Source organism: Rattus norvegicus, chromosome 14 (assembly GCF_036323735.1).
Source record: "Rattus norvegicus strain BN/NHsdMcwi chromosome 14, GRCr8, whole genome shotgun sequence".
In the NCBI taxonomy this organism is placed as follows: Eukaryota; Metazoa; Chordata; class Mammalia; order Rodentia; family Muridae; genus Rattus; species Rattus norvegicus.
The window spans coordinates 88,126,009-88,153,326 of record NC_086032.1 but is presented as its reverse complement, the minus strand read 5'-3'; the positions used below and the strand labels follow the sequence as shown (position 1 = coordinate 88,153,326).

At 41.6% G+C, this 27,318-nt stretch overlaps 1 protein-coding gene across 1 annotated transcript in view; it reads right to left on the bottom strand.

The window, feature by feature from the left end:
• The window catches only part of Abca13 (ATP binding cassette subfamily A member 13), a 502,723-nt gene that overhangs the window by 436,542 nt on the left and 38,863 nt on the right, over positions 1–27,318 (bottom strand). The window contains exons 4-8 of the mRNA XM_063273790.1: positions 11,561–11,712; positions 10,413–10,441; positions 6,655–6,818; positions 4,848–4,978; positions 1,259–1,392 (exon numbers count right to left, since the gene is read on the bottom strand). Of these exons, the coding sequence (XP_063129860.1) occupies positions 1,259–1,392; positions 4,848–4,978; positions 6,655–6,818; positions 10,413–10,441; positions 11,561–11,712 (610 nt within the window). The remainder of the gene's footprint in view (positions 1–1,258; positions 1,393–4,847; positions 4,979–6,654; positions 6,819–10,412; positions 10,442–11,560; positions 11,713–27,318) is intronic.

Below are 27,318 nucleotides of genomic sequence, written 5' to 3'. Positions count from 1 at the left end.
AATGTCCAATTTTCTGAAGAACCTCCAAACTGATTTTCTGAGAGGTTGTACCAGTTTGCAATCCCACCAACAATGGAGGAGTGCTCCTCTTTCTCCACATCCTCGCCAGCATCTGCTGTCACCTGAGTTTTTATCTTAGTCATTCTGACTGGTGTGAGGTGGAATCTCAGGGTTGTCTTGATTTGCATTTCCCTGATGACTAAGGATGTTGAACATTTCTTTAGGTACCTCTCTGACATTTGATATTCCTCAGCTATGAATTCCTTGTTTAGTTCTGTACCCCATTTTTAATACAGTTATTTGGCTCTCTGGAATCTAACTTCTTCAGTTCTTTGTATTTTTTGGTAAAGATCTTTTTCCAATCTGTTGGTTGCTGTTTTGTCCTAATGACAGTGTCCTTTGCCTTACAGAAGCTTTGCAGTTTTATGAGGTCCTATTTGTCAATTCTTGATCTTAGAGCATAAGCCATTGGTGTTCTGTTCAGGAAATTTTCTCCAGTGCCCATGTGTTTGAGGCTCATCCCCACTTTCTCTTCTATTAGTTTGAGTGTATCTGGTTTTATGTGGAGGTCCTGATCCACTTGGACATGAGCTTTGTACAGGGCGGTAAGAATAAATTGATTTGCATTCTTCTACATGCTGACCTACAGTTGAACCAGCACCATTTTTGAAAATTCTAATTTTTTTCATTGGATGGTTTTAGATCCTTTGTCAAAGATCAAGTGACCATAGGTGTATAGGTTCGTTTCTGGGTTTTCAATTCTGTTCCACTGATCTACCTGCCTGTCTCTGTACTAATGCCATACAGTTTTTATCACTATTGTTCTGTAATACTGCTTGAGGTCAGGGATGGTGATTCCCCAGGAAGTGCTTTTATTGTTGAGAATAGTTTTAGCTATCCTGGTTTTTTTGTTTTGGGGTTTTGGTTTTTTTTTTTTTGGTTATTCCAAATGAATTTGCAAATTGCTGTTTCTAAGTCTATGAAGAATTGAGTTGGAATTTTGATGGGGGTTGCATTGAATCTGTAGATTGCTTTTGGCAAAATGGCCATTTTTACTAAATTAATCCTGCCAATCCAAGAGCATGGGAGGTCTTTCCATCTTCTGAGATCTTCTTCAATTTCTTTCTTCAGAAACTTGAAGCTCTTGTCATACAGATCTTTCACTTGCTTGGGTAAAGTCATGTGGTGGGGGCGGTGAATATATTCTAGAGTCACTCTAAGGATGCTCAATGCCATAGAAGAAAACAAGTGTGCATACCTCCTCCCGCTTGGCTGAATAATTCAGGATGTGTTGCACTTGAAGGTCATTGAAACCAAACTGGTATCTGAGATCAGACTGGACTTTCTGGGGATCCCACAACATATTCTTCAGGGACAGGTGGTAAACTGTCTCTGCAAACACAGATGATTTATGCATTAGTTATTTTGATATTCAGATATGCCTATAATAATAAACAAAATAATATTTTACTTCTAAATGAATAAAAATAAACATAATTACCATTGAATATCACTTGGAATAAACAAAACCATTGGCTGGAGAGGTGGATCAAAAGTTAAGGGCAGGGATTGGGGATTTAGCTCAGTGGTAGAGCACTTGCCTAGCAAGCGCAAGGCCCTGGGTTCGGTCCCCAGCTCCGAAAAAAAGAAAAGAAAAAAAAAGTTAAGGGCATTTACTGCTCTTGTGGACAATCTAGGCTCAGTTCCCAGCACCCACATGTTGGCTCACAACCACCTGTAACTCCAGTTTTATGGGTCCTGATGACTGCTTGGCTCTATGGGCACCTAAATGCACATGATACACATAGACTCCCTCAATCTTACATACAGGTATGTGCACATGCAAATACACACATGTAAAATAAATAAATAAGTTTAAAGAAGAACAAACAAAAGCCAATACAGTTATCATCCCTCATGTGCACAGGACATTTTGCAAGGTCCCTAGTAGATGCCTGAAAACATACATAATCAAACCATGGACATAGCAAATTTTTTCTATCTACACATACCTATAGTAAGGTTTAATTTACAAAGTAGACATAGTTAGACATTCAAGTGATGAATAATACAATAATAATATGCCTCAATAAAATTTCCAAAATACAAATTCCTCTTTGTATTTTGAGGCTACCATTAAAAAAAATGTTACTTGAACAAATGCATTTTTGTGCCATGACAACTGATCTGATAACCAAAAGTTCTATCTGCTGCTAAATGATTAATATGCAGGCAGTGTATACAGTATGGATACATGGGACAAAAGAGAGATTACTGTTCAAGGTAACATGGAGCAAGAAGAAGTAAGATTTCATCTCGTTATTTAAAATCACATTCCTATAATAAAATAGTTCTTATGCCCAAAATATGCTGTTTGCAAGCCTGAGTTGTAAATATGCAGCCCGACTGATATCACACCTCATTAGAATTAGACACAGAGTTCCAGAAAAGCACAGAAAAAAAGTGTCAACAATCTACCAAAAGGCTTTGGGAAAGAAAGCTGATGTTCTTGAAAACTGAAGGGCAATATGATTCTGAAATTTGTAGCTGAACAAGGCCATGTTCAGAGCCTGTGAATTAATGTCAGGAAATCACGTGACTGGGTCTCCATCCTTTTCCTCCATGCACTGTAATCTATTCGCCAGGAAAAGCATTTTTCTTGGAGGCAGGAGAAATGAAGACAATTTTTAGCGGTCTCTAGAAGTCTATTCTGTAATCATATTTCTAACTCTGACTCAAATGGATATAAAATTGTTTTAATTACATCCTTTAAAGTAATTATATCTCCAATTGTAAGCTAAATTGAATGTTATAATGTGGACGATTTGCACAAATTTCTGCTTCCAAATGAGCTTGCTAAAATTGAGGTCACAGAAAATCTTTCAATGTGGTGTTTTAATATATCTCCTACCCCACCTTCAGTCTTTCATTCTGGACTTAAGAAATAGCTTCTGGTAGAACTAAATTGATATAAAAATTAAGTTGATCCTTAATAGCCTAGCTTCCTTCATACAAAAATAAACCCATGTTCTCCATGAGATTCTAAGTCTCAAGCAGCAAACAGAATTTGGGGTAAGGGAGGGTATTTTGAAGGACCATATTGTGTTAGGCTAATACATACAACAGGAGGAATTTATCTGGGTCTACAGAAATCTCTGTGAAACTAATACTTGGTATATCTCAGGACACTGAGCCACCAAAAGTAAAAGGCCAATGGGAAGTGTGACCCAAGACTTACCTGTCTCCAGCTCTTACTTACTCGTGCCTCAAGAGCATTCCTGACTCTATTGCTCCACTGGCCATTGATGCTGGACCTGGCTCCCTTTCTGAGCCCACCTTTGCCACTCCATGATATACCTCAGACACACTGACCAGTGAGCACTGTCCACTCCTAGCAAGCCCTTACACGTCAAACACTGCTCCTTTTTTCTGGAAATGCTCCTTGGTCATGTTAACAAATTCTAAATTTTTTTGAAACTCTCTGCTGAAGCTGTTTCAAAAAAGGATATGCCGATCCTCCCTCTCTGTGATTGGTCTCTGTTTTTTGTGTTGGCATCTTTTGTTCCTTTACAAACATAACATCTCTGAGTGCAAGAACCATTCCTTACTGGTAACTATGATCCCAGTTACTTGGGAAGCCAAGTTTAGAGGACTACATGTTCAAGACCAGCCTAAAAAAAGCTGATTTTTAATGTAAAGTCACTTTATTGTAATCAATTCACCAATAAAATATTATGCAGTCAGATTAGCCTAGCCACTCAAACAAATACTTGTGTAAAAGAAAAAAATTAAGTAGAAGGAGGATGCTAAAGATATGTTCAGATGTTCAAAAGTGAATCCTGCTGGGGCCTAAGACCTGAGTTACTTAAACTCCCATTACCCATAACCAGTGGATCACAACTGCCTCCCACTCCAGTTTCAGGGAATCTGATACCCTCTTCTGACCCCTATGGGTACTACACTCATGTGTGCAAGCCCACACACATATACACAGAATGAAAATAAGCTATTTTTAAGTATTGGGTTATATAAATATGATAGAGTTTGTGAGTGATGTGTGAGGCTAAGAGGTGGGGAGAGGGAGGGAGAGAGAATCAGAGACAGAGACAGAGACAGAGACAGAGACAGAGGGGGTAATGTTGGTGGAGTGGCAATGTTGGGGTGAGTGGGTTGGGAATGGTTAACTGATGAGTAGAGAGGTGGGTGGGCAGATGAACAGCCAAGTGGCTTCAATGGTTGCAGTCAATGATGATAAGTGCTAAATTCTAACAATACTGTCCTCCCATTGCACTTCCCATAGAAAATTAAACAAAGAAAGAACCAACAGGAACCAATTTACAAGTAAAACATTAAATCCAATGACAACTTAATAACGTTCAAGCCAAGAAAATAGGGGGTCCCACTTCCTTCCCTGTAAAGGGCTACTTATTACATTCACAATAGTGTGCCTTCTTTGAATGACCTCACTGTTTCCCACTGCCTCCAAGTCCACTTACAGGGGACTAGAATTCCTTCCCAATAGGAGCTTTAAAAATGAAAGGATAAAATCACAGAATAAGTGGTCTGTCTGAACTTAAAAGACAACTTACAACTTAAGGAATTTTTTTTAAATCAGTTGTTTAAAATATAAGTGTAATTCTTATTAGCATTGACTGTAGAATTTTGTCAGTTGTAGAAAGTCAGTTTGGACTTGCAAATTTTAATCGTATGGCTGTCTTACTAGCAGAAACTAGCAGTTGATATTTTAATTAATCAGTTCTTTAAAGGTCCCTGTGGCTCTGTCTTGCTAACACATATTCCAAGAGTGGAATATCCACAGTACAGCCCTGGCTCTCAGCGTCTCTCACCATTGACAGCTGCTCCGTGCTGCTGCAGAAACCTCAGGGTGGAGACGGTCACATTCAGAACATGTCTAGAAACCTGGGGGATGGTCTGGTGCAGTGGCAGCCAATCCAAATCTCCCAGAGATGCTAATGAACTAGAATGGAAACAAACCAAGCAGAGTGAGTTAGTTAGTAGTCAACCGAGGAGTATCAGCTCCAGACATTCCTATTGGCCAGACACCAGCCCTGCTCAAGGATGTTGTCAGATACTAGGTGTCAGCATTCTGCTTAGCTTAATGTTACCTTAACTCCTTGGGGAGGAGAATAAGCAGAAGTGAGTTCTTTTCTTGGAATATTCCAGAGTGGCTTTCGCACACACACATTACTTCAGAGTGCTCTGGGTCTTCCTGCCTCTTTTGGCAGCTGACACGGCCAGACAGAATACACAATGTGAAAGAAGGATGAGCAGTTGACTGGGCTGCCTCAGGTTCCCGTAGTCAGCCTAATACCTGGAGACCATACTATGTTCCTACCCAGGGATCTAAAAAGGGCTATGCATCCTATCCAAAGATCTAAAAGGTTCATCAGTCAATCAGTGGTTGTCAAACTCTTTTACATAGTAAGAGGCTTTGGGCATGGGGATCAATAGGAATATAATATTCACTTTACTTTTAAGATGACAATATTTTATAAATCATTACGGTTACAGGTCAGAATACACTTTCAGCTGAAGGGGAAGTGCATGCGTTTTAGCAGCATGAGGCTAACACCACCAATAGCATGGTTCGAAGCAGGTAATCTCCATGTGTCTTCTCACTAAGAAGATCTCTCACTGCAGCCGTGTGACTTTAGGAGAATCCCAAGACTTTTAAAAATCATCCCTGAACCCAACATCACTTGCAAGTAATGCCTACTACGAGAAGATTATTTTGCTATTATAGAAAGAATACGGAACAGAAGTGAGACCCACAGAAGATGACCCTGTCAGCCGCTCTCAGAGCTTCTGGTCTGAAATTGTTCCTCTCTCTAAACACCCTGACTATTCTCATTGTCCACGCCTGATCAGTCCAGTGCTTAGAGAGACAGGATACAGGAAGGCTCCTTACAGCTCTGGCCAAATACTTAAGACTATGAAATGTTAGAATGTGCTTCATGCTCCGGCACCAGTGAAGCCCATCATAGTTCAAAAGGCATAGCAAAATTTCAGTCTGGTCCTCAGATGAGCTGTGTTCCAGAATGTGAGGCCTAAGAGACAGGCATCCCCATAACACTCAGCCATGTCAGCATTGCAAGGAGCTGTGTATATGTGTAGCTGAGTTAATAATTTAATGTAAAAATCACCAGTTGAAAAGTTGGAAGCCCGGTATATTGCGTACAGTAGGGTTAGATGCACTATACTTGTTAGGTTGGCAAGACAATGAGCCTATCAGGCTACATGATGTCTTTGGTATTATTGGCTAAAATAACTATATTTGTGTCACTTTTCTAGCAGTGAAAAACCCTAGAAACAAACATCAAGGCTGATGGTAAGGTTATTAAGTATAGTGTTTTATACACTGTTTTGCCAATGATCATTTGAAGATGATACAAGCCAATAAAATGTTAATCAGATAATGTTAACTTTCTAATGGTTGAAGATGTTCTAAACAGCACCACTGCCCACAGGGAGGATATGTATTGTGGATGGGGAAAAGGCAGAGTGTAAGAGCTCCAGATGCCTTAGAAGGACATTACTAGGATGTCGTTTATGAGAATATTGCCCAGTGACACATTTTGCTACTATAACTATGGAGATAATACACATAATTGCTTGTTGTTGGTTTTTGCTTACTTCAAACCCGCCTGGAGAAAGTGTGTCACAGCACCCATGCTATCTTCCAAGTGAACACTGGACGTGTGCAGTCTGGGCAGTGAACGTAGAAAATCCCAAATATGAGGCTGCTGGTGAAGGCTCTCCAATTTTGATATCACATCCTCAGTTTTATTGAGATCCGTCTGATAGAAAAAAAAAAAGAAAACCAAAGTTTTCCTATGTAATGAGACAGAGATAGACAGACAGGATGCCTCAAATATGTGAAAAACAAACTCATGCCTAACTCCTCAGTATGTTCAACAGACAAGATTTTAAAATCATTATTAGGTTGCTTCTACTTTTAAACTTTTGAAATTATAGAAATTCGTATGTCTAAAATTAAGTATCACTAAAAAACATGAGGAAAACCTCCCATTTAAAGTAACTGTAAACTATCAAACAGAAAAATATGAGAGAAGAAAAAGCAGCAAAACAAAAGAGTGGAAGGGATAGAAAAGAAGGAGGCAGGAAATGAGAGGAAGGAGGGGGAAGGGAAGCAAGATTGGCTGTCATGGGCACCACCTATGTGGTACCCGGGAGGGCTGCCCTGAGTGCCAGCCCTCTTGATGGATCCTCTCAGGCTAAGTTTGCTTCTTAGAGGGAACACTTCTAAGAGTGTTTCTTAGAAAACACTCTCTGCAAGTGCTTGGTGTGGAGCGCTGCAACAAGGAGGCTGGGCTCTCAGGCAACTGCTGGCCTAGCTGAGGCTAGATTAGATTGTCAATGGGAGGTGTTAAGGCTAGATTAGACAGCCAGTGGGAGTGTGGGCTCCTGATGGCCTCAGGGACAGCTTTTATTCCTGGTCTTCTAGCCCTCTGCATATCCTCCTGGAACTGTATAAGCTGTCTCCCCAGCCATTCCTAGTCTCTCCCAGGAGACAGGAATCACACTCCACCCCCTTGCTCTATTGGAACCTCCCTTGTCGTGGGAGCCTCCCTGTCAGCATCACCCACCTCCTCAGGCTACTACTTAAAGTGGCTGCTGCCCTGATTGGTTCCTCCACAGCTCTAAGGTAGCGGACCACCTCATCTCCTTAACAGTAGTTTTGCTGGGCTTCCACACAACTTTACCTCCGTCTCTGCCTCTTCCTAGATTCCCACACCTTTTCAGATACATCCCCTGCCTCATCTCCCTCTGTCCTCCCCACTCTTCCTTCATGTGTCGCTTCCACCCCAACACCTTCCAAATCCATGCGCCTATCCCAGACTGTTTATCTCAGCGGCCAGTTTGCGTCACCACACTCTCCGTGACAGCACCACCTTGATGGACCTCTAGTATGCCCAAGTCAATCTCCTGATTTTTCCGCCCCACTTCCTTCTCCTCAACACACCAAGAGAAACTTGCCCTGACCTTTCTCTACTTCAGTAAATGGCCATTCTGCACTTCCAATTGCTGAGATAAAGCACCTAGAATCACTTTGAGTTTCCCAGCTCACGTTCACTCAGAGATTCTACTGGTTATGTTTTCTAAATATATCAAGAATGCCACTAGCACCTACTTTCTTTCTCCAAATGCACGGCTGCATTACACCTCTGACACACATAGGTACTGCATAAGTAACTGAGCTGATTCCAAACTCTACTTTCACCATTAACAACCTATGGCTCAACCCAGTGACACAAAAGGTCCTGTAAAGACTTCATGCATGTCTCGCCCCTCTGAACAGATTACCCCAAAGAACATTCCACTGGAAATGAAAATCAACACGAAAACCAAACATGGTAAAACATGCTGGGAATCCCAGCACTGGGGAGCTGGAGAGGTAGAAGTATCGGGAGTTCAAAGCCATCCTTCATGGCATGGAGTGTTGGAATCCGACCTGGGCTATTTGGGATTCTGTCAAGGAAGGAAAGAAGAAAGGACAGAAGGAAGGAAGGAAGGAAGGAAGGAAGGAAGGAAGGAAGGAAGGAAGGAAGGAAGGAAGGCAGGCAGGCAGGCAAGGAAATATATCAGGTGATATGACATCATTACCAAAATTCTATAGCAAAAACATAGCATAGACCTAGAGTCCTTTCATCATAACAAACTGTACTGCTTTGCTGCAGCCACACTTCAGCTCAACATATGCACGGCCTCAGTGTCTGCATAATAATCAGACCATGAATATGATGGCAGTTTCTACTTCCCACGGTTTCTATGCTCGTTTTCCCTGTTAACTGTTGATTGTATAGAATATCAACATCTACTTACCCTCGTTTTGAATATTAAAATTATCATCATTATAAATAACCCATTTATGCATGAAAGGCTTTAGAGTAAGAAAAATTGTCAGAAAGGCCACAAAGGTATCAAGCTCTTTGTCAACATTGATTGTATCCATCTTTCATTGTCACAAGCCATCTGACATTTAGGTGTGCTGCTCAGCACCCCCTTAAAATGCTAATGTGACCATACCTCACATGATTAAGCTAACATTTTTAGGTAATTTCTGAACTGAGCTTGCATGAACCCTGATGAGCCCCTTTGTGTTATGACAATTTTAGAAGTTTTGTTTCTTAAAAAAAAAAAAAACATTAAAAACATGTTTTCATTTTAATCACAGGTGTGGAGTCATGGGAATGCTTCCAAATGACCACAGCAGCTGACTATGATTTGCCTCATGCTCTAGCAGAGGCCCAGTTTTACCAGCTGCTGGTAGTTTCTGCGGTTATATGATGTTTGAAATCCTGGAAACTTTCTAGAGGATACATTAAATGCTAGGCCCCTAGAAGTGTGGTGGGTGGTTGTTGGTCACTTAGGGAGGTTGCTTGTAGTTTGTTAGTAGCTATGGTCAAAGAAGAAACAAAAGGAAAGAAACCAGATCCAGGAATTTTCCTAACTCTTCTCTTCCCTCTATCCTTGTTTCTTTTCTGTCTAACGTTAGGGGATGAAACTATAGGGAATAAACAGCAGGAGAAGGAAAAACCTGCGAAGTAACAAAGGTCAACTGCACCTTTGTCCTGGTGTAGCAGTTGGGGTAGGTGTCTGGTAACAATTGGGTGTCATTTAATGAATGGACAGGACCCACCCAGAGCATTTTGACCATTATTGTTGGACTCTTACAATGTCTTACTACAAACACATTTTCATGAGCTGCAGAGAATTGTTCAGACACAATGCTACTTGAAAGGGGAGCTCTAAAATCTCCTGGGCCTTGAATGTCTGGAGGAACAGTGTAAGTGAAAAAGAAACTCAGTATTGAGGTTTATCCTTTGCTCAGGCCTCCACAACCTTAACTCTACTAATGGCTGGCTGTGGTGAGGATTCTTGTCTTTGAAGAATGTTTAGAAGAATTTCCACCCCTGATCATCAGAAACAAAGAGTAGTCTCTCCACCCGCACCTAGTCATGACAACCTCAACTGTATGGAGATGATAGCAAGTCAACCCATGGAGACTATGGCCTTAACTGAAAGCCCTGTGTTTCAAGCAGGGCTAAAGTCATAGGCCAAGCACAGATCTCACAAACTTCAAGTTTCTGTTGATTTAAACTCCTCCCACAAAACAACCTGTGTGTGTGTGTGTGTGTGTGTGTGTGTGTGTGTGTGTGTGTTTACCACACACTGCATCCCCTCCCCATAGTCCCAGAACTCTGATTTACAAAATTAAAACCCATCATTCAATCTATGTCTGATATAAATTTATGTCTGTTTAATCCCATCCTACATGGCCAATATCAAAAAAAAAAAAAAATGAAGTGACTAACAGAGCCCTTTAAAATATAAACTCAGCCACAAAGAGCTATGGCTGGGATACTCACTGTTAGAAAACTGGAGCCATAAGAGGAACCTACAATAAAACACATTTCACAGATCAGCTTGTGCGACCCCAGAGGACACTGACTGCCTACCTCAGTCTGTAAGTGAAAAGAGACAAACATATGCAACAAACAGAAGGATGAACACAAAGACACCACTTGCTGCCACATCCCAAACCATATCGATACCAATTTCCCAGAAAACAAAGAGCAAATACATTTCAGAATTGTGCCAGTCTCTAATCACACCTGGCATTGTGAGTGTGCCCACGGAATGAAAAGAGTGAATGGAAACAAAGAAAAACAATCCTGAGTGTTTTGGCACACCTCTAATCCCAGCACTGGGGAAGCAGAGGCAGGAGGATTGCTAAGTTCAGAGCCTTCTTGATATTACATAGTAAGATCCAGGTCATCCAGAGCTACATAGCAAGACCCTTCCTCAGAAAACAAACAAGCAAAACCTTCAGAGGAGAGAAGAAAGAAAAGTGAAATTATTGTTTTTCAGACTTTTAAGTAACATGCTATGGGAAATAGCTCAGACAATAACGAGCTGAAAATAGATATACCCATCGCAAGATAATTAGTTCTTCTCTCAATAATATAAGAAAAAAAGAACTGTTCTTGAACCCCAACCTCCTCCAAAAAAAATGTTATTGCATATTAAGACTGATCATCACCACATAGCCCGGGCTGACCTTGAATTCAAAATCCTGCCACAGTCCCCAAAAACTGAGGCTATAGACAGGAGCCTTGGCCCCATGACAGAAACAAATAGAACTCCCTTATCTGTTGTGGAAGACCTTTTACTAAGTCACTCTTAAAAAACAAAAAGAGGAAGACAAAGTCACATCTCCAAATCAGGGCTGTGTGTAGAGACGATGTAGACAGTTCTAAAACGTGGACAGGCAACATGGGAAATGTAGACGGTATTAGAGGAGATGAATTAGAAGGGTGGGCCTCAGCCTACGGGAGGGCTGGATCGCTCCTATGTTACAGCCTTTACATGCTCCGGAGAGGAAGAGCATTCCAGCGCACCCTCCAAAACAGCAAACAGTGCTGGCCTCGTCCAGCAGGGGGCGGACTTCACCTAATCCCTGGAGAATTCTTGCTCTGTGTGCAAGAAAACAAAGGTAACATTTTCAGGCTCTTACCTGGGGTCTCCGATCTTTTTAGCCAGAGTTTTTGTAAGTTCTTTGCCTTGTCCATCGTTTCCAAAATTTCCTCAGCCAGGTCCTGAATCTCATTCAAAAAGGCCAAGCTACTGACTTTTCTGTCATCAGATGCAGTTTGGAACCTAGGCAAACTTCAGACACAAAGAATAACTGTCACACGTGGGAGAACTCTCGCAGGAATCCGTTTCCCTGGCATTTAAAAGGTCTTGACACCCCGTACCACACTGTCCTCGGTGAAATATGCACATAGTTACATGCCTATCACCCGCCCAGAAAAACCCTTGACCATTGTTCAAAATGGAAAGTATCCCTAAAATATACAAATTTAAGATTAGAAAAGCATCCTTATTCTCTTCATTATCTGTAAAGCTCAAAATTTTAGTCATTAGGGTTTTTTTTTTTTCATTTATTCAACATGTTCTATATACTACACACCCCATGCAAGGTGCTGAGAGTAAGCATTAGCAGGGAACAGAGAGCATTGTGGGAAGACGTAGATGCTATGAGACAAGAAATAAATGGGACTGGATGGCAGAGAAGGGATCGTAGCTGATAGCTGATAAATATGGAATGTCGCGGGCATGAGAAGGACTGGGGAGTCTGTGCTGGGGGATGGGGGCACCCATGGGGTAAGAAGAGTCAGTCTAGGCCGTGAATGTGGAACCCAGGGGTGAGAAGAGTCAGAAGTATCTAGACAAGAACGGTGAAATTCGATGGTGCCAGAGAATTCCAAGCAGAGTTAGTTGTGAGAAGGCAACCACTGGACAGCAGGCTGGATCTGCTGGCGTGATCCATCTAAAGAGGAGAAACCCACCAAGCACACCGATAGTGTAAAAACATCATTTGCTGAGCCCGGCACCTGCTCATAGTAAAAAGTCCCTGAAAATGAAATCGACTTTTTTTTTTAACTTGTAAGGAACATTTGCAGAAGGCCTACGGCGAGCTTCCTTTGGACAGCGGGGACCTCGAGGCTTTCTCACAAAGATCGGGAACCAGGAACGGCAGTCCTTCCTCCCCATACATTTTAAATACCTGCTGAAACCACATGGGGATGAGGGCAGAATAGAAATAAAGACTCGTGGATTTAAGAAGAATCAATGCTGGGCTGGAGAGGTGGCTCGGTGGTTAAAAGCAAGTGTTGTTTTGCAGAGAACCCAGGTTTATTCCAACACCTACATCGTAGCTTAAAACCATATGTGCATAACTACATTCCAAAGGGATTCAAAGCCTCAGTCTTACCTCAGGCACCAGATATACATATGGTAGACAAATATGTCTAGGAAAAATACACATACATACAAAATATTAAAACCAACAGGAAGTTTTTAAATAAAGAAACAATTAAAGGCCTTTCTTCAAGGAAGCATAGTCGTACACGGATTCAAAATATTGTGAGTAAAGTTCAAAAGAATTTTGAAAGTTAAACTAAGAATTGGTCTCTTCCCTGTGCTCCCCCAAGGAACAAGTACACTTGACGTTAGAAGGGTGAGCCTTGTGGCCGCAGAGTGAGGAAAAGATGGAGGGTGGGGTTTTGGAGGAAGGGGAAAGCAGACAGATTCAGGACCCACTGTGACCTTAACAAATTAGGTGTGGAGCAGTAATTACACTTATTCTTTTCTGTATTTCTTTTATTAAATTGTTAATTTAATAAAATTGCTTTTACCTCTTTCACTTTACATCCTGCCCTCCTCTGGTCATACCCCACTCAATCCTTCCCCCTCCCCCATCCCCTTAGCCTCTGAATGGGTGGGGGCCCCTGGGTATTACCCCACCCTAGTCTATCAAGTCTCTGTGAGGCTAGGTGAATCCTCTCCTTCTGAGGCCAGACAAGGCAGCCCAGCTAGAAGAACATATCTCACAAACAGCCAACAGCTTTTGGGATATCCTCTGCTCTAGTTGTCCAGGACCCCCATGAAGACCAAGCTGCACATCTGCTACATAAGTACAGGGAGGTCCAGCCTGTGTATGTTCTTCCCCTATCTATCTCTGATGCTTTGACATGTTGAGGGCTTGCTGGTCCTAAATGGCGAGCCCTGCTGGGTAAACAGTCCTTAGATATGGCAGACATCACTGCTAGGTGGTTAAATTCATCCATGCCTATGTGTTTACCTGACTTGAATGGGGATTTATGGAGAGGGATATGGGCTGGACTTCCAAGATGCTGGCAGATGCTGGCACAAGTAGCTTCTCCTGGAGTAAGGTGGAAATACAGGATCAAGCCTGCAACACCACTCATCATCCAGAAAGAGAACACAGGGGCTCTATTGAGGATGGTGATAATTGGCTCCACGTACTGAGTAGCCAAGGATTTTAACTATTTCCCCATGGAGATGTTTAGTTTATGTACACAAGTTATTTGTTTTAAGTGGATCATCCTTTTAATCACATTTATTTGCTTTTAATTTTATTTTAGCATTGAGCAATGTTTCTTCTCCTACAAGATAATATTTAAGACATTTAATACAAACAGAGAAAAACTCCATCAATTCTAACTCTAGGAGAACAGGTGAATAATAACCTATGTTTCTGAAAGGATTTTCTTTACCTTAAAAACAGGTCCTAGAAATGTAACCCTGAAGAAAGGCCCAGAGTGAGTAACAGAACAGGTAGGAAATTCGGTCACTAGTGACTCTTGGGTGCCTCCTCCACCCAACTCCCACACAGGGGTGGCAAAGGCTGTTGGGTACCCGCCTTGTCATCCATGCCTCCTACCAGAGGCCAACCCAATGTTGTAGAGAAGTGCAGGCTGAAATTTTAAAAATCAAAGAATAAGCCTGATGTACTTTTCTAAATCATTTAACAACAATGTATGATTTATGTGTGTGAGAAATACACATTTCCCTATGCAGTGCAGGCTGGTCTTGAACTCACAATCTTCTTTCTTTACTCTCCTGAGTACTGATATGTGCCCAGGGCCAAATTGGGAAAAAGAAATGTGTGTGCGTGAGTGTGTGTGTATGTGTGTGTACATGTGTGCGTGCACATCTGCATGTGTGTGCATGCATGTATTTGTGTCTATATTTGTGTGTATGTGTGTTTTTGAGTGTATGTATGTATATACATGTATGTTTATGAGTGTGTATGTGTATATACGTGTATGTATTTGTGAGTATGTATCCATGTATATATGTGTCTGAGTGTTTATAAATATGTGTATATATGTATTGTATTTGTGCATGTATATGTATTTGTGTGCATGTATGTGTGTATGCATTATGTAAGGCTTGTGTGCTTGTGTATGCTTAGCATATGTGTTTGTGCATATGTGTATATTTGTATATATATGTGTATATATGTGTGTGTGTATTTAGGTGTGTTTTTGTGTGTACATGTGTGTGTGTTTTTCTGTGTATGTGTTTGGGTATATATGTTTGCGTGTATGTATATGCATCTGTGTGTATGTACGTAGATGTGTGTACATGTGTTTGTATGTGTATGTGTATGTGTTTATGCAATGTGTTTGTATGTATGTGTTTTCATTTGTTTATGTGTATTTTTGTGTTTGTATGTATATGTTTTGTGTGTATATGTATCTTTGTATGTGTCTGTGTGTCTGTGTGTGTAATGAGAAAATATCCTCATGACTATATACCAGCACTGTTCAGCTGCTTACAGTGAAGCTCAGATTCAGTAAAAATTCATTTTAATTGGTAAAATTACTAATTCGGCATAAAATAGAAAAGTCATTCCACAAGGTGCTGCAAGTCTGTTAAAGTAACTAAGCACCTAGTTAAGTCTAGCATATCCAAAAGTGAAAAAGGGATTACGTTAAGAATTTTTCCTGACTACAAATTATAGAACCCCTTAGAGATTTTTAATCCTGTGTTATTTTTATAAATTAGAGAACTTTAGAAATAAATAACAAAGCTTGCATGACAAGGAGGAATCCCCTCCACAAACATGGTCATTCACTGCTCAGGGACTACAGTGAAACCCCGTATCGCTGATAAATAAAACAAGCTCAATGCTTCACCTGGGTCAGAGAGCATTCAGAGAGGAAGAAACTGTTCTCTTCATGCAAACAGAGACTGCTAGCAGCCCAGGCAACCCAGTGCATGGAGGCCATCTTCAACAACAGGTGGCTCTTATGAGCCTCTAGAATCTCAGAGAGAGAGAGAGAGAGAGAGAGAGAGAGAGAGAGAGGCCTTTTTCTTGAGCGTTTCAAATTCCAAAAACACAAGAGGAAATCAGTTAGGTTTCTCTTGAAAGACTTTATATTAAAACCCCAAAAATGGCCTCTAAAGACATCTGTGAACTGCTCTCCAGCCTCAACCTCACCAAATGCCCAACATCTTCCTGGAGAGCTGGGGATTACCAAGTTGAAGGGGCCGGTATAAGAAAGTGGACACGAGTAACAAGAAGCTGATTTTAAGGTCTACGTATTATTCTAAAGATGATTCATTGCATCCCTATGTTCTTATGATCAACAAAGGAAGGACATAGAAAATCTTTCGTTCAGCCTTACAATGTGTATATATGAGGACAAGGGAGACAGAGTGAAGAAGGAAGAGAGGTGGAGAGGTAGAGGTGCAGATTCTTGATATAACAGGGAAATTCCAGCACTGTATCAGGGTGTGGGAGGGCAGCTTCCTCCTTCCTCAGTCCAGTTCTTCACTGACACTTAACTATGCAAAGTCTGATCCTGCCCCAGTAAACTGAAGCTCACGCAAATTGTGCTAATATTCTACAAGGCCAGTAGACTTAAAACTGGTACAACCACTCTGAAAACCAATCCGGAGGTTCCTCAGAAAACTGTAAATTGATCTACCTAAAGACCCAGCTATACCACTCTTGGGAATATACCCAAAAGATGCCCCATCGTGCCACAAGAGCACATGTTCTGCAGCCTTATTTTCAAAGCCAGAAGCTGGAAACAACCCAGATGTTCCACAACAGAAAAATGGATACAGAAAATGTGGCTCATTTACACGATGGGATACTACTCAGCTATTAAGAACAAGGGCATCATGAGTTTTGCAGGCAAATGAATGGAACTAGAAAATATCATCCAGAGTGAGGTACCTCAGACCCAAAAGGTCGTGCATGGTTATGTACTCACTAATAAGTGGTTATTAGCAATAAAGTACAGAATACCCAGGACACAGTCCACAGAATTCAAAAAGGTTAACAAGCCAAAGGGCCAAGTAAAGATGCCTCAGTCTCACTTATGAGGGAGAAGAAAGGAATCACAGGAGGGGGAAGAAGGAAGGGACTTCAATGGGAAAGGAAACAGGGAGGGGAAGGGGAATAAGATTAGGTAATGGGTGATGGGAACAGGACTGAAGCCCTAAGGGCCAACAGAAAGAATAGAAACAGGCAACCTCGGGAGGTAGAAGGTGGGGGTCCCTCTAGAATGTACCAGAGACCTGGGAGGTGATAGACTCTCAGGACTCAAGGGGAGACCTTAGATGAAATGCCCTACAGAGGGAACTTGTAGAGCACACATCCAGTAGAAAGACAGGGCATCAGGGATGGGTTGCCATTGCACAGTCAAAAACTCTGACCCTTAATTGTTCCTATCTGAAAGAACTGCAGATACAAAATTGGAAAAGCCTGAGGAAAAGGAGGTTCAGTGACAGGCCCAAATTGGGATCCAGCTCGAGGGGAGGACCCAAGGCCTAACACTATTACAGTGTGCTCACAAAAAGGAGCCTATTATGACTGCCCTCCAAAAGACCCAACAAGCGGCTGAAAGAGTCAAATGCAGATATTTACACCCAACCAATGGACAGAAGCTGGTGCCCCATGTGATTGAAATAGGGAAAAGCTGGAAGAAACTTAGGAGGGTGATCCTATAGGAAGACCAGCAGTCTCAACTAACCTGCACCCTGAGATCTCTCAGACCATGAGCCAAGCAGCATACACCACCTGATGTGAGGCCCCCAACACATACACAGCAGAGGACTGCCAGGTCTGGACTCAGAGAAGACGCACCTAACCCTCAGAAGACTTGAGGCCCCAGGGAGTGAGAAGGTCTGGTGGGGTGGGGGTTAGGAACATCCTTGTGGAGACCGGGGGTGGGGTTGGGGGGTGAGGGGTGCAGTATGGGATATGGAACAGTCAGAGGGTGGATTAAAGAATAAAGACAGGGGCTGGGGATTTAGCTCAGTGGTAGAGCGCTTACCTAGGAAGCACAAGGTCCTGGGTTCGGTCCCCAGCTCCGAAAAAAAGAACAAAAAAAAAAAAGAATAAAGACAAAAGAAAAATGTAGTGGCTGTGAAGAGTGCCAGTGTTGCAGATCCGGAGCGAAATGACCTTGAGTGATTTTTAGTTTCCTGAACATGCATAACCCACCCCTGAGTCTCACCTATCAGGTAAAACCTTTGGAATGTGTTAACTTTCCAAATCAGTAGCCTCAATCAAGCTAAAATTTTGTCATCAGATATCATCTGAAACATAACTGTAACCCAGCTACCTGAGGTACCAACCAATATAACTGGGAAATGACTTGATTTGTGGCTTCCTTTTGGCTTGCGACAGTAAGAAGTTCACGTAATGCCTTTCATGATAAAACATAGTATTCTATGCCATCTGGGTCTGTGGGCTTGTCTCATGGTTGCTCATTCTTGATACAGAGCGAACTATGTCTTCACAGAGACCCACTCAACATTCAGGTACTGAGAAAGGCAGCAAGGTGTGGACAGAAAACTGGTGACTTGGTTACTTAACTCTCGTATCCTTATTTTGGGAACAGGGGTTTTCTGGGAAATAACTCCTGCTGAAGCAGCAGGGGATTAGGAAATGAAACTTAGTTACTTGAGGTCTTCATTAACTCTTCATGAACCAGAGGGAAATGGGGGGAGGGGAGAGACAGACAGACAGACAGACAGAGAGAGAGGGGGGAGAGGGAAGGGGGGAGGGGAAGAAAGAAGGAAAGTAATGCATATACACAGACACATGCACACTTGATGAAGCAAAAAAAAATTCACCACCACTTTATTGTTGTTCTTAATTTTTATACCTACTCAGGATAATTGATTACATGGGATAATGGATTACACAGTTTTGTAAACATTTCTACATTCCGTAAGTTCATAAAAAGTCTAAGGCAATAATCCATGTCGTAGACGGAAAGGTATAAGCAGGTACAGCAGTCTGGTTTCCGTGTCTTTTTGTTAAGACTAGTACCTGACTCAACACTCATTGTCTATTTTCTAGCTCCACAAGTTCATTGTAAGTTTAAAGAAATGGTTTTGTAGGTCACAACTCCGCATGGGTTTGCCAAGATACAAATCATCCGTCTTATTATTTTGAAGTCTTGTATAGGTGAACTAGTCCATCATTTATTTTCTGTCCTTGCACCTACAATAAATTACCCATTCCCAGTTTATGTCCCTTACTTACCAGTTAGTGATCTCATTCCTAACCTAGAAGGAATGTTTTCCTTGATTATAAATTTGTTCTAAGCCTGTTTTCTTTTCCTAATGCAATTAGCCCGTGACACATGAAGGTTTACAGAGCTCTATTTGCAGCTTTTATTCTGTAAAGAGCTTAAGATTACTTGTATCAATTTAGGAGTTTTATAAAAGCATTATCAGGAGTTATGAGATCATCAGTTCATCTACACAGGATTACTACATAAAAGTCTACCTTCATATTGATTCTGCAGGAAATCTGCCCAAAGAATAGGTAAATACCCAGGAAATTATTAAGCTATTTATTAGTGGTAGGAAAGGCATATCAGCAGTGAGAAGCAGTCCTGGGGTGAGGTCTCTGGGGTCCTTGCCTCTAGAGCACATCTACTATAGCCTTGCAAACTATTGATTCATCTCCAGAAGGCTCACTTGCTTGTCACAGCCTTTCCTAGATAGCTTCTGTCACCTCTTATTCCCTTTGAGGTGAGGGCTGTGTTTACATGGATACCAGGTTAGGAAGAAGATGTGTCAGAGAAAATTCACTTAAAAGAAATGACTCAACTGCTTTCTCAGCCCTCCACTGGCACCAAGTATCAGTTCAAAGAAACCAGATGTGATACACTGAAACAGCTATGTGTTTCTCCATGTGGGGAATCTGAGGTCGCCTGCAGAGAAGAGGCTGCAAAGTATGGGTCAGGCTAGTGCCTGGGCTTGCCAATGAGGAGTCAGAAACGCATTAGATTCCCTTGTAGTCCAAACCTTTGTGAAAGTGTCATCGCAATCGGAAAACCCACCTTTCAAGTGAGGCCACAATTCCCACTTAACAGGGATGGCGTAAGGATGAGCTAGCCCCTATTTCTTAGAGAATAATGGTGACGGATCATAGGAGTGCAAACGAGGCAGCCCCATACTGCTTGCAGAAGTAGGCAAGCTGCCAAAACAGTGTGATAATTTAATTACTTTAAGTAATTCTTACATATTAATTTACATACAGAACATTTTCTGGTCGAATTATTATTGTTTCTTGGATAGCTATGTGCCTCTCTATAGCAGAGCATAAGTGAGGGATCAAGGCACATCAGGGTCCGGGAGAAAAATCAGCAAAACCAAAAAAACAGAGGACCCAAGAGGAGCCACAAGAACCTTTCAATGGAGTTTGAGGGGAAATCAACAGGGCAGGCAAGCTGAATATCTGAACAACTGCCTAAGAAGAGAGATGGGCAAGAAGAGGAAGAAAGTTGTGTTCTATGAGTGGAAACAAGTCTGTGAGCAGCTGTGTGCATGTGTACACGTTCAGGTGCATGTGCGCACATGTGTCTGTCTGTCTGTTGAGGAAGGAGATCACTTATATCATCTGGCCAGCCTGCTTCAGATTTTGGCTGGACACCTTGGGAAGGGCTACTGGAGCCTATAAATATATACCTTATTAAGGTGATAAGCATTCCTCTTGTTTCCTTAATGAGTCTTTAATTATCAGCTTTGTTGAGGTAGTCAACCCACACATGTACATACATACACATATACACACATGTATGCACATACATACAAACACACAGATACACACAACACACACATACATACACACTAACACATACTCAGACACACAAACACAGATACTAACACAACTATACACAACACAAAAAGGAACTGTCCAAGTACTGAAATCTCCAGAAAGGAAGTCTGGCTGTAGATGTTCAACACCGAGGAGAGAGGGAAGTCAATGCTATAGACACAGGTTTTTCTTTTGGGGTGATTGAAAAAATAATCAACTGATTATGATGACCAATGTTAACTGTAATTTACAACTGTGAATATGTCAAAACTACTGGGTTGCATACTTCAAATGAGTCATTCAGATGATGTTGTGAATTAAATCTCAATTCGTCATTTCATCGTTTTTGTAAAAACATACCAGTCAAAACCCTAGCATGTACTTTGTAGAAATAAACAAGCAAATTTTGAAAATTGATGTGATATCCATAAGCCCTAGAAAAGCAAAAAAAAAACTTTTAAAAAGGACAAAACTGAAAACTTATACAAAACTGAAAGCTCGAAGACTTTTCCTGACCTACTGTCACTAAAGGTACTGACCTCTAGGTTAGAAAGGACAGTGGATCAAGAGAAACCTGAAGCAGAATTGCATGCTACCATCGCCTCAACCAACCTTTTCACAGTCAGACAAAGATGTTCATTCTGCACAAGGAAGAGAAGCAGTTTAGAAAACTGGCTTCCATAAAAACCCAAACGCTTGGGGCCGGAGAGATGGCTCAGTGGTTAAGAGCACCGACTGCTCTTCCACAGGTCCTGAGTTCAATTCCCAGCAACCACATGGTGGCTCACAACCATCTGTAATGGAATTCGATGCTCTCTTCTGGTATGTCTGAAGACAGCAACAGTGTACTTACATACATAAAATAAATAAATAAAAAAACAAGCAAACAAACAAAAACCCAAACACTTAAGTTTTCAGATGAAGACCTTAACTCCAATGTGAAAAGGCATCAAAGAATCAAACATAAAGTATGTAGCTGCAATAATAAAGTCCTATGCACTAGGTGTATGGAGTAACACGAAGGTCTCTTCTCACTGATGTAGAAGCTGGAGGCCTGATAGCAGGGGCCATGTAGGCTGGGCTCAGAGGTAGGGAAGGGGAGTCTTCCCAGTGTTCACATGGTCATTCTTCGATATGGATTAACAGAACAGAGGAAGTGCTGGGTGTCTCTCCCTTTCCTTGTAAGAGGTCTAATAGACCAAACACGCACCAGTGAGATAACTTTGAACATTAATTCTTTAAAGTCCCTTATCATTGGCACAGCCATATAAGGCTAATATCTGAAACAGCACAGTTTAGTCTATAACTTGTATGCTCAGCACCTAAACCTCAAAAATTAAGGCCTTCTCTCTTTTTTATTTTTTTATTAGATATATTTCTTTACTTACATTTCAAATGGTATTCCCTTTCCCGGTTTTCTGTCCATAAGCCCACATCCCCAGTCCCTCTCCCATACGGGTGTTCCCCCTATCCACCTTCCTTACTGCCCCACCAACATTCCCCTGCACTGGGGATCCAACCTTGGCAGGACCAAGGGCTTCCTCTTCCCCTGGTACCCCAACAAGGCTATTCTCTGCTACATATGCAGTTGGAGCCCAGGGTCAGTCCATATATAGCCTTTGGATAGTGGTTTAGTCCCTGGAAGCTCTGGTTGGTTGGCATTGTTGTTCTTATGGGGTTGTAAGCTCCTTCAGCTCTTTCAATACTTACTCTAATTCCCCCCAGGGGGGTCCTGTTCTCAGTTCAGTAATTTGTTACTAGCATTGACCTCTGTATGGGACATGCTCTGAATGTGTCTCTCAGGAGAGATCTATATCCACTTCCTTTCAGCATGCACTTTTTAGCTTTATCAATCTTATCTAGTTTTGGTGGCTGTATATATATAGGACACATGTGGAGCAGGCTCTGAATGGCCGTTCCTTTAGTCACTGCTCTAAACTTTGCTTCCATATCTCCTCCTATGGATATTTTTTCCCTTTCAAGGAGTGGGAGCATCCAAATTTTGGTCATCCTATTTCTTGAGCTTCCTGTGGTGTATGGATTATATCTTGGGTAATTCGAGCTTTTGGGCTAATATCCACTTATCAATGAGTGCATACCAAATATGTTTTTATGTGATTGGGTTATAAGGCCTTCTAACAACTTATGTTCAATTGCGAAGGCCCCAAAGTCTTGACTCATTTCATCATGGATTCTGAAGTTCATAAGCTTTGCTACATATTAGCTAAGGAGATGAGTGACACTTAAGGAGCAACTCATCATCAAAGAAGAATCTTCCAGTCAAAAACGTAAGAATTCAGAGAAGGGATTTTTTTTTCTTCAAAATATACTGGTGGCCCAGCAGAGCAGAGGACTTGACATTTCAAACAAGAGAAACTCTAAGACAGAAGAGAATGGGATATATGAAATAAGCCCAAAATCAATGAAGCACTTTAAATTAGGTCTTATGGCTCAAGTTTAATTCTGCTTCATTCAATATTCTGAACTCCAAGGCAGCTGTGGTAATGGTGGCATATACAAGGCTTTTCAGAAAGTTCACCCATAGGCTCTCTGTGGAAATACCATCTCTGAGTCTTTCTGAAAACTCCAAATAGAAACTAGCATGCAAGGGTGTTCCCACCTCAGAGACACTGGTTAGGGGCATTGAACAATGAGATTTTAATCACAACAATAGGTGTCTCAGGCTTCTATCGCTGTGCTGAAACACCATGGCCATAAGCACGTTTAGAAGAAAAGGGTTTATTTCATATTACATTTCCAAGTAACAGTACATCACTGAGGAGGGGTGTCAAGGCAAGAACTCAGGCAGGGCAGAAAAAGGGAGGCAGGAACTAAATGTAAACACTGAAGGCCACTGCTCAATAGCTTGCTCCTTGTGTTTTGCCCAGCCTTCATTCTTACAGCTCCAGAATCACTAGCCCAGAAGTGGCACACACAGACACACACACACACACACACACACACACACACAGAGAGAGAGAGAGAGAGAGAGAGAGAGAGAGAGAGAGCAATCACTAAAGAAAATGCACTACAGACTTGCCTATAGGACAGTCTTACTGGAAGCATTTTCTCAACTATGGTTTCTCCGCAATTAAGTCCAGCTTGTTTCAAGTTGACATAAAACTAGGCAGAGCAACTAGCCTCTTGTCATCTCATCACACAAGCACATCACTACTCCACTAGAACCCTTCCTTTCTCATTTGTCCCCAGTCTGGCATGATAACATTAAAATTGCAGAATAAAGGTTACAACTTTTAAATGCCCACATTCTTGGGGGGGGAAAGACTAAAACACTTTGAAATTTTGTTTCTTTAAAGCATCCAAAGTCTCTTGCAAAGTTCAAAGCTTCTGGAAAACACCCAAAGCTCTCTAAAATATCCAAAATCTCTCTAAAACTTCAAAGAGTCCAAAAGTTCAAAGTCATTCAACAGCAGGCTTCAGTAATATCAGAATAAGTTAAATACATTCTTATTTCAAGAGGGAAGAAGACCTAGGCAAAACCAACTCCAACAGTGTAAAGCTCATTGTCAGACATCTGGGATTCATTCAGAAACTCCCGAGTTCCTTCAAATGCCTTGGAACAACATTCACAGCACACAGAGCTTGTTTTCTAGGATCAGACTGGTTCCATTCCATGCTGGCTATTGTCAGTGGCAGTCGTCCCATGCTATTGGCATCTACAAAAGGTTGGCTTCCTCTGTAGTTGGGCTGTATCTTTTCCCTTATCCACTCCTGTGTGTCAGGGACTCTAATCCTGCCACATTGTGTCAAGCCTCAAATTCTCTCCATTGACCCCTTCAATCAGGGTTTCCACTGGGGCTGGGGTTTGATGCCATGACCCATTCATACCCTCGATTCCCTTAACACCAGATAACTATTACACTGCCAAGTTTGACGGCCAACAGGAGATACAATGTGGCTGCCTCTGGAACATATCTTCAGTGTGCTAACTCTGAGAAAACACTTCCCAGAAGATTCCAAATGTCCTACAAAACAAATGTTTCATTTGAATAGATCTTATACCTTTCAGTTCTTCATCTCTAGCTGAAAAGACAGCACAGACTCTTAAGACAAACTCTGTAACCAGCACTGATAGGATCTTTGCCTCGCTCTGAAGCTTTATAACCCAGACCTCCACTGAGGTCTTGCACCTGCTCTAAGCATTATCATCTAAGTTACCACAATGGCTCATTAAACTTAGAGCACTCAATGGCTTCTCCAGATCAAACTCCCTGTCTTAGTCAGGGTTTGTATTCCTGCACAAAACATCATGACCAAGAAGCAAATTGAGGAGGAAAGAGTTTATTCAGTTCACACTTCCATATTGCTGCCAATATGGAAAGTCATTACCAAAGGAAGTCAGGATAGGAACTCACACAGGGCAGGAACTTGGAGGCAGGAGCTGATGCAGAGGCCATAGAGGGATGTTACTTACTGGCTTGCTTCCCCTGGCTTGCTCAGCTTGCTATCTTATAGAACCCAGGACCACCAGCTCAGGGATGGCACCACCCACAATGGGCTGGGCCCTCCCCCCTTGATCACTAGTTGAGAAAATGCCTTGCAGCTGGATCTCATGGAGGCATTTCCTCAGGGGAGGCTCCTTTCTCTGTGATAATACTCCAGCTGATATCAAGTTGACACACAAAACCAGCCAGTACACCCCCAAAACATGGTCAGGTCTATCACAGAAATACCTCACAAATATGCTACCAACTGTTACCTTATCTAGGGTTTCTATTGCTGTGATAAAATGCCATGATCATAAGCAAGTTTGAGAGGATGGAACTGATTTCATGTTAAATTCCACTCCCACGTATGAAGGCTGCTTTGAATGAAGCAAGATTCAGCTACTCATGAAAAAAGCTGGATCCTGGGCCATCAGAGAATCTTAAAAAGTAGACAGGACAAAACTTGCTGCAGACAGCAGCAGAGAAAGCAGCAGAGGGGGAATGATAGTGTAGAGGTTAAAAATACTTCAAACTGGAAAAACATACAGGGGTGGTCATGGCATATGAATAATTAGAATAAATGAAACTATTTAAGATTTCTGTTTTTAAGATTATATGTCTATGCAGAGGTAGGGTACACAAACACACACACACACACACACACACACACACACACACACACACACACACACACACGTGAAGATGCCCTCAGAGACCAGAAGAGGGAATCTGGTCTCATGGAGATGAAGTTGTGTCCTGAAGGGAGTGCTGGGAACTGAATTGGCATCCTCTGCAAAAGCAGGACATGGCTTCAGCCACTGAGCCAGCTCTCCAGCCCAATTCTTTTCTTCTTAGTAGAAGTAGCTTTTTAAAGCAGAAATTGAAGGCGAATGTCTAAATGTGGGGCACAAGGAAAGTTATGCAGGACAGAGCAAAAGAACATGTTGGCTGGGTTAACTTCACCCCACCTCTTAACGATGATTGGCAGTGGGAGAGATCAAATGTGCAGAATATATGAGCATAATAGAACATTTCAAATGTGCTTATTCACTTTATCTTAAACTAGGAGCAGTTCTCCACCACACCACACCCCCAAAACAAAAAAAAAAAACACTCTATGGGAATTACCTGCTGTCACCAATGATTGTGGGTTTGCCCTGAAATCCTCTTATTGAAGCAGAGACAAGCTCCCTCCAAAGCCAGGAATGAGGAAGCTGATTTTCATACTCACGCTCCCATATCAGAAAGTACCTGGAGGTTCTGCCCAAGGTAAGCTTCCCCCAGGTGATTAGAAAGATCCTGGTCATTCATGCAGCAAATTAACCATGGTGATATCTAAGTAGTTTTGAAATGAAAACTCGTTTTCAGGTATTTGTAAACCAAGATATTCAGAAGGGAGTTGCTAAGGGTTTTTGTGGCTGTTGTTTGGCGTTCCTTTGCTGCTATTTTGGTTTGGTTTGATTTGGTTTGGTGTTTGTTTTTTCTTTGAACTTCAGCAGAATTCATACTTGAAACATGAACATAGATTGGCAATCCCGGCAGGGCAGGTCTGGAAATGAGGCTCCCCTCAAAGCTGCCTTCCCACCAGAGCTCTTCCCTCACCACTAGTACTGTTCCTTCTGTTGTCATCTTGCATTTCCCACACCTCTAAGTTGACCCTGCTCAATCCCAAAAAAAAAAGCATTTTAGTCTCAGTTCTTAAAGCTTAGTAATGCTGAAGATGTTTACAACAGACTATGGTTTCAAGGATGTGAGATGAGCACAGTATTGACTTTATAATCCCCAAGTTTCTGCAAACTAGAGTGTGAGTGCTAAAATGGAGGAGCACACAGACAAAAGGTAAGTAAATAAATAAATAAATCTAGTTATTTCTTGGGGTAGCGTGGAGGGGAAGTCTACCAGACCAACACCAATACTTCTACAAATAGTCCATAAAATTAAAAAAAAAAGAAAGAAAAGAATCCTGCCAATCTCACAGTAAGTTAATTTTATCCTGATTATCAAAACCAGATAAAAACACAACAAAAATAAAAAATTATTGGCCAATTTCCTGGAAAAAACATAGACAATGAAATTTTTCAACAATACAAATTGCAAACCAGTTTCAAAAATATATCAAAAATCATCATGATCAAGTTGACTTTACTTTAGAGATACAGGTTCAATATGTGTAAATTAATACAACCCAATCACATATACTCAGAAATCACATGATCTTAATATATAAAAGGCCTTTGATAAAATCCACTATCTCTTCATGATAAAAGTCCTGAAGAAGCCGTGAAGAGAAGGAACATATTTCAGTATTTGATGGCTGGGTAGAGAGACACAGACAGGACTTTAGGATTCCTGGCCAAGGGGCTGAGGAAGGAACAGGAAGAG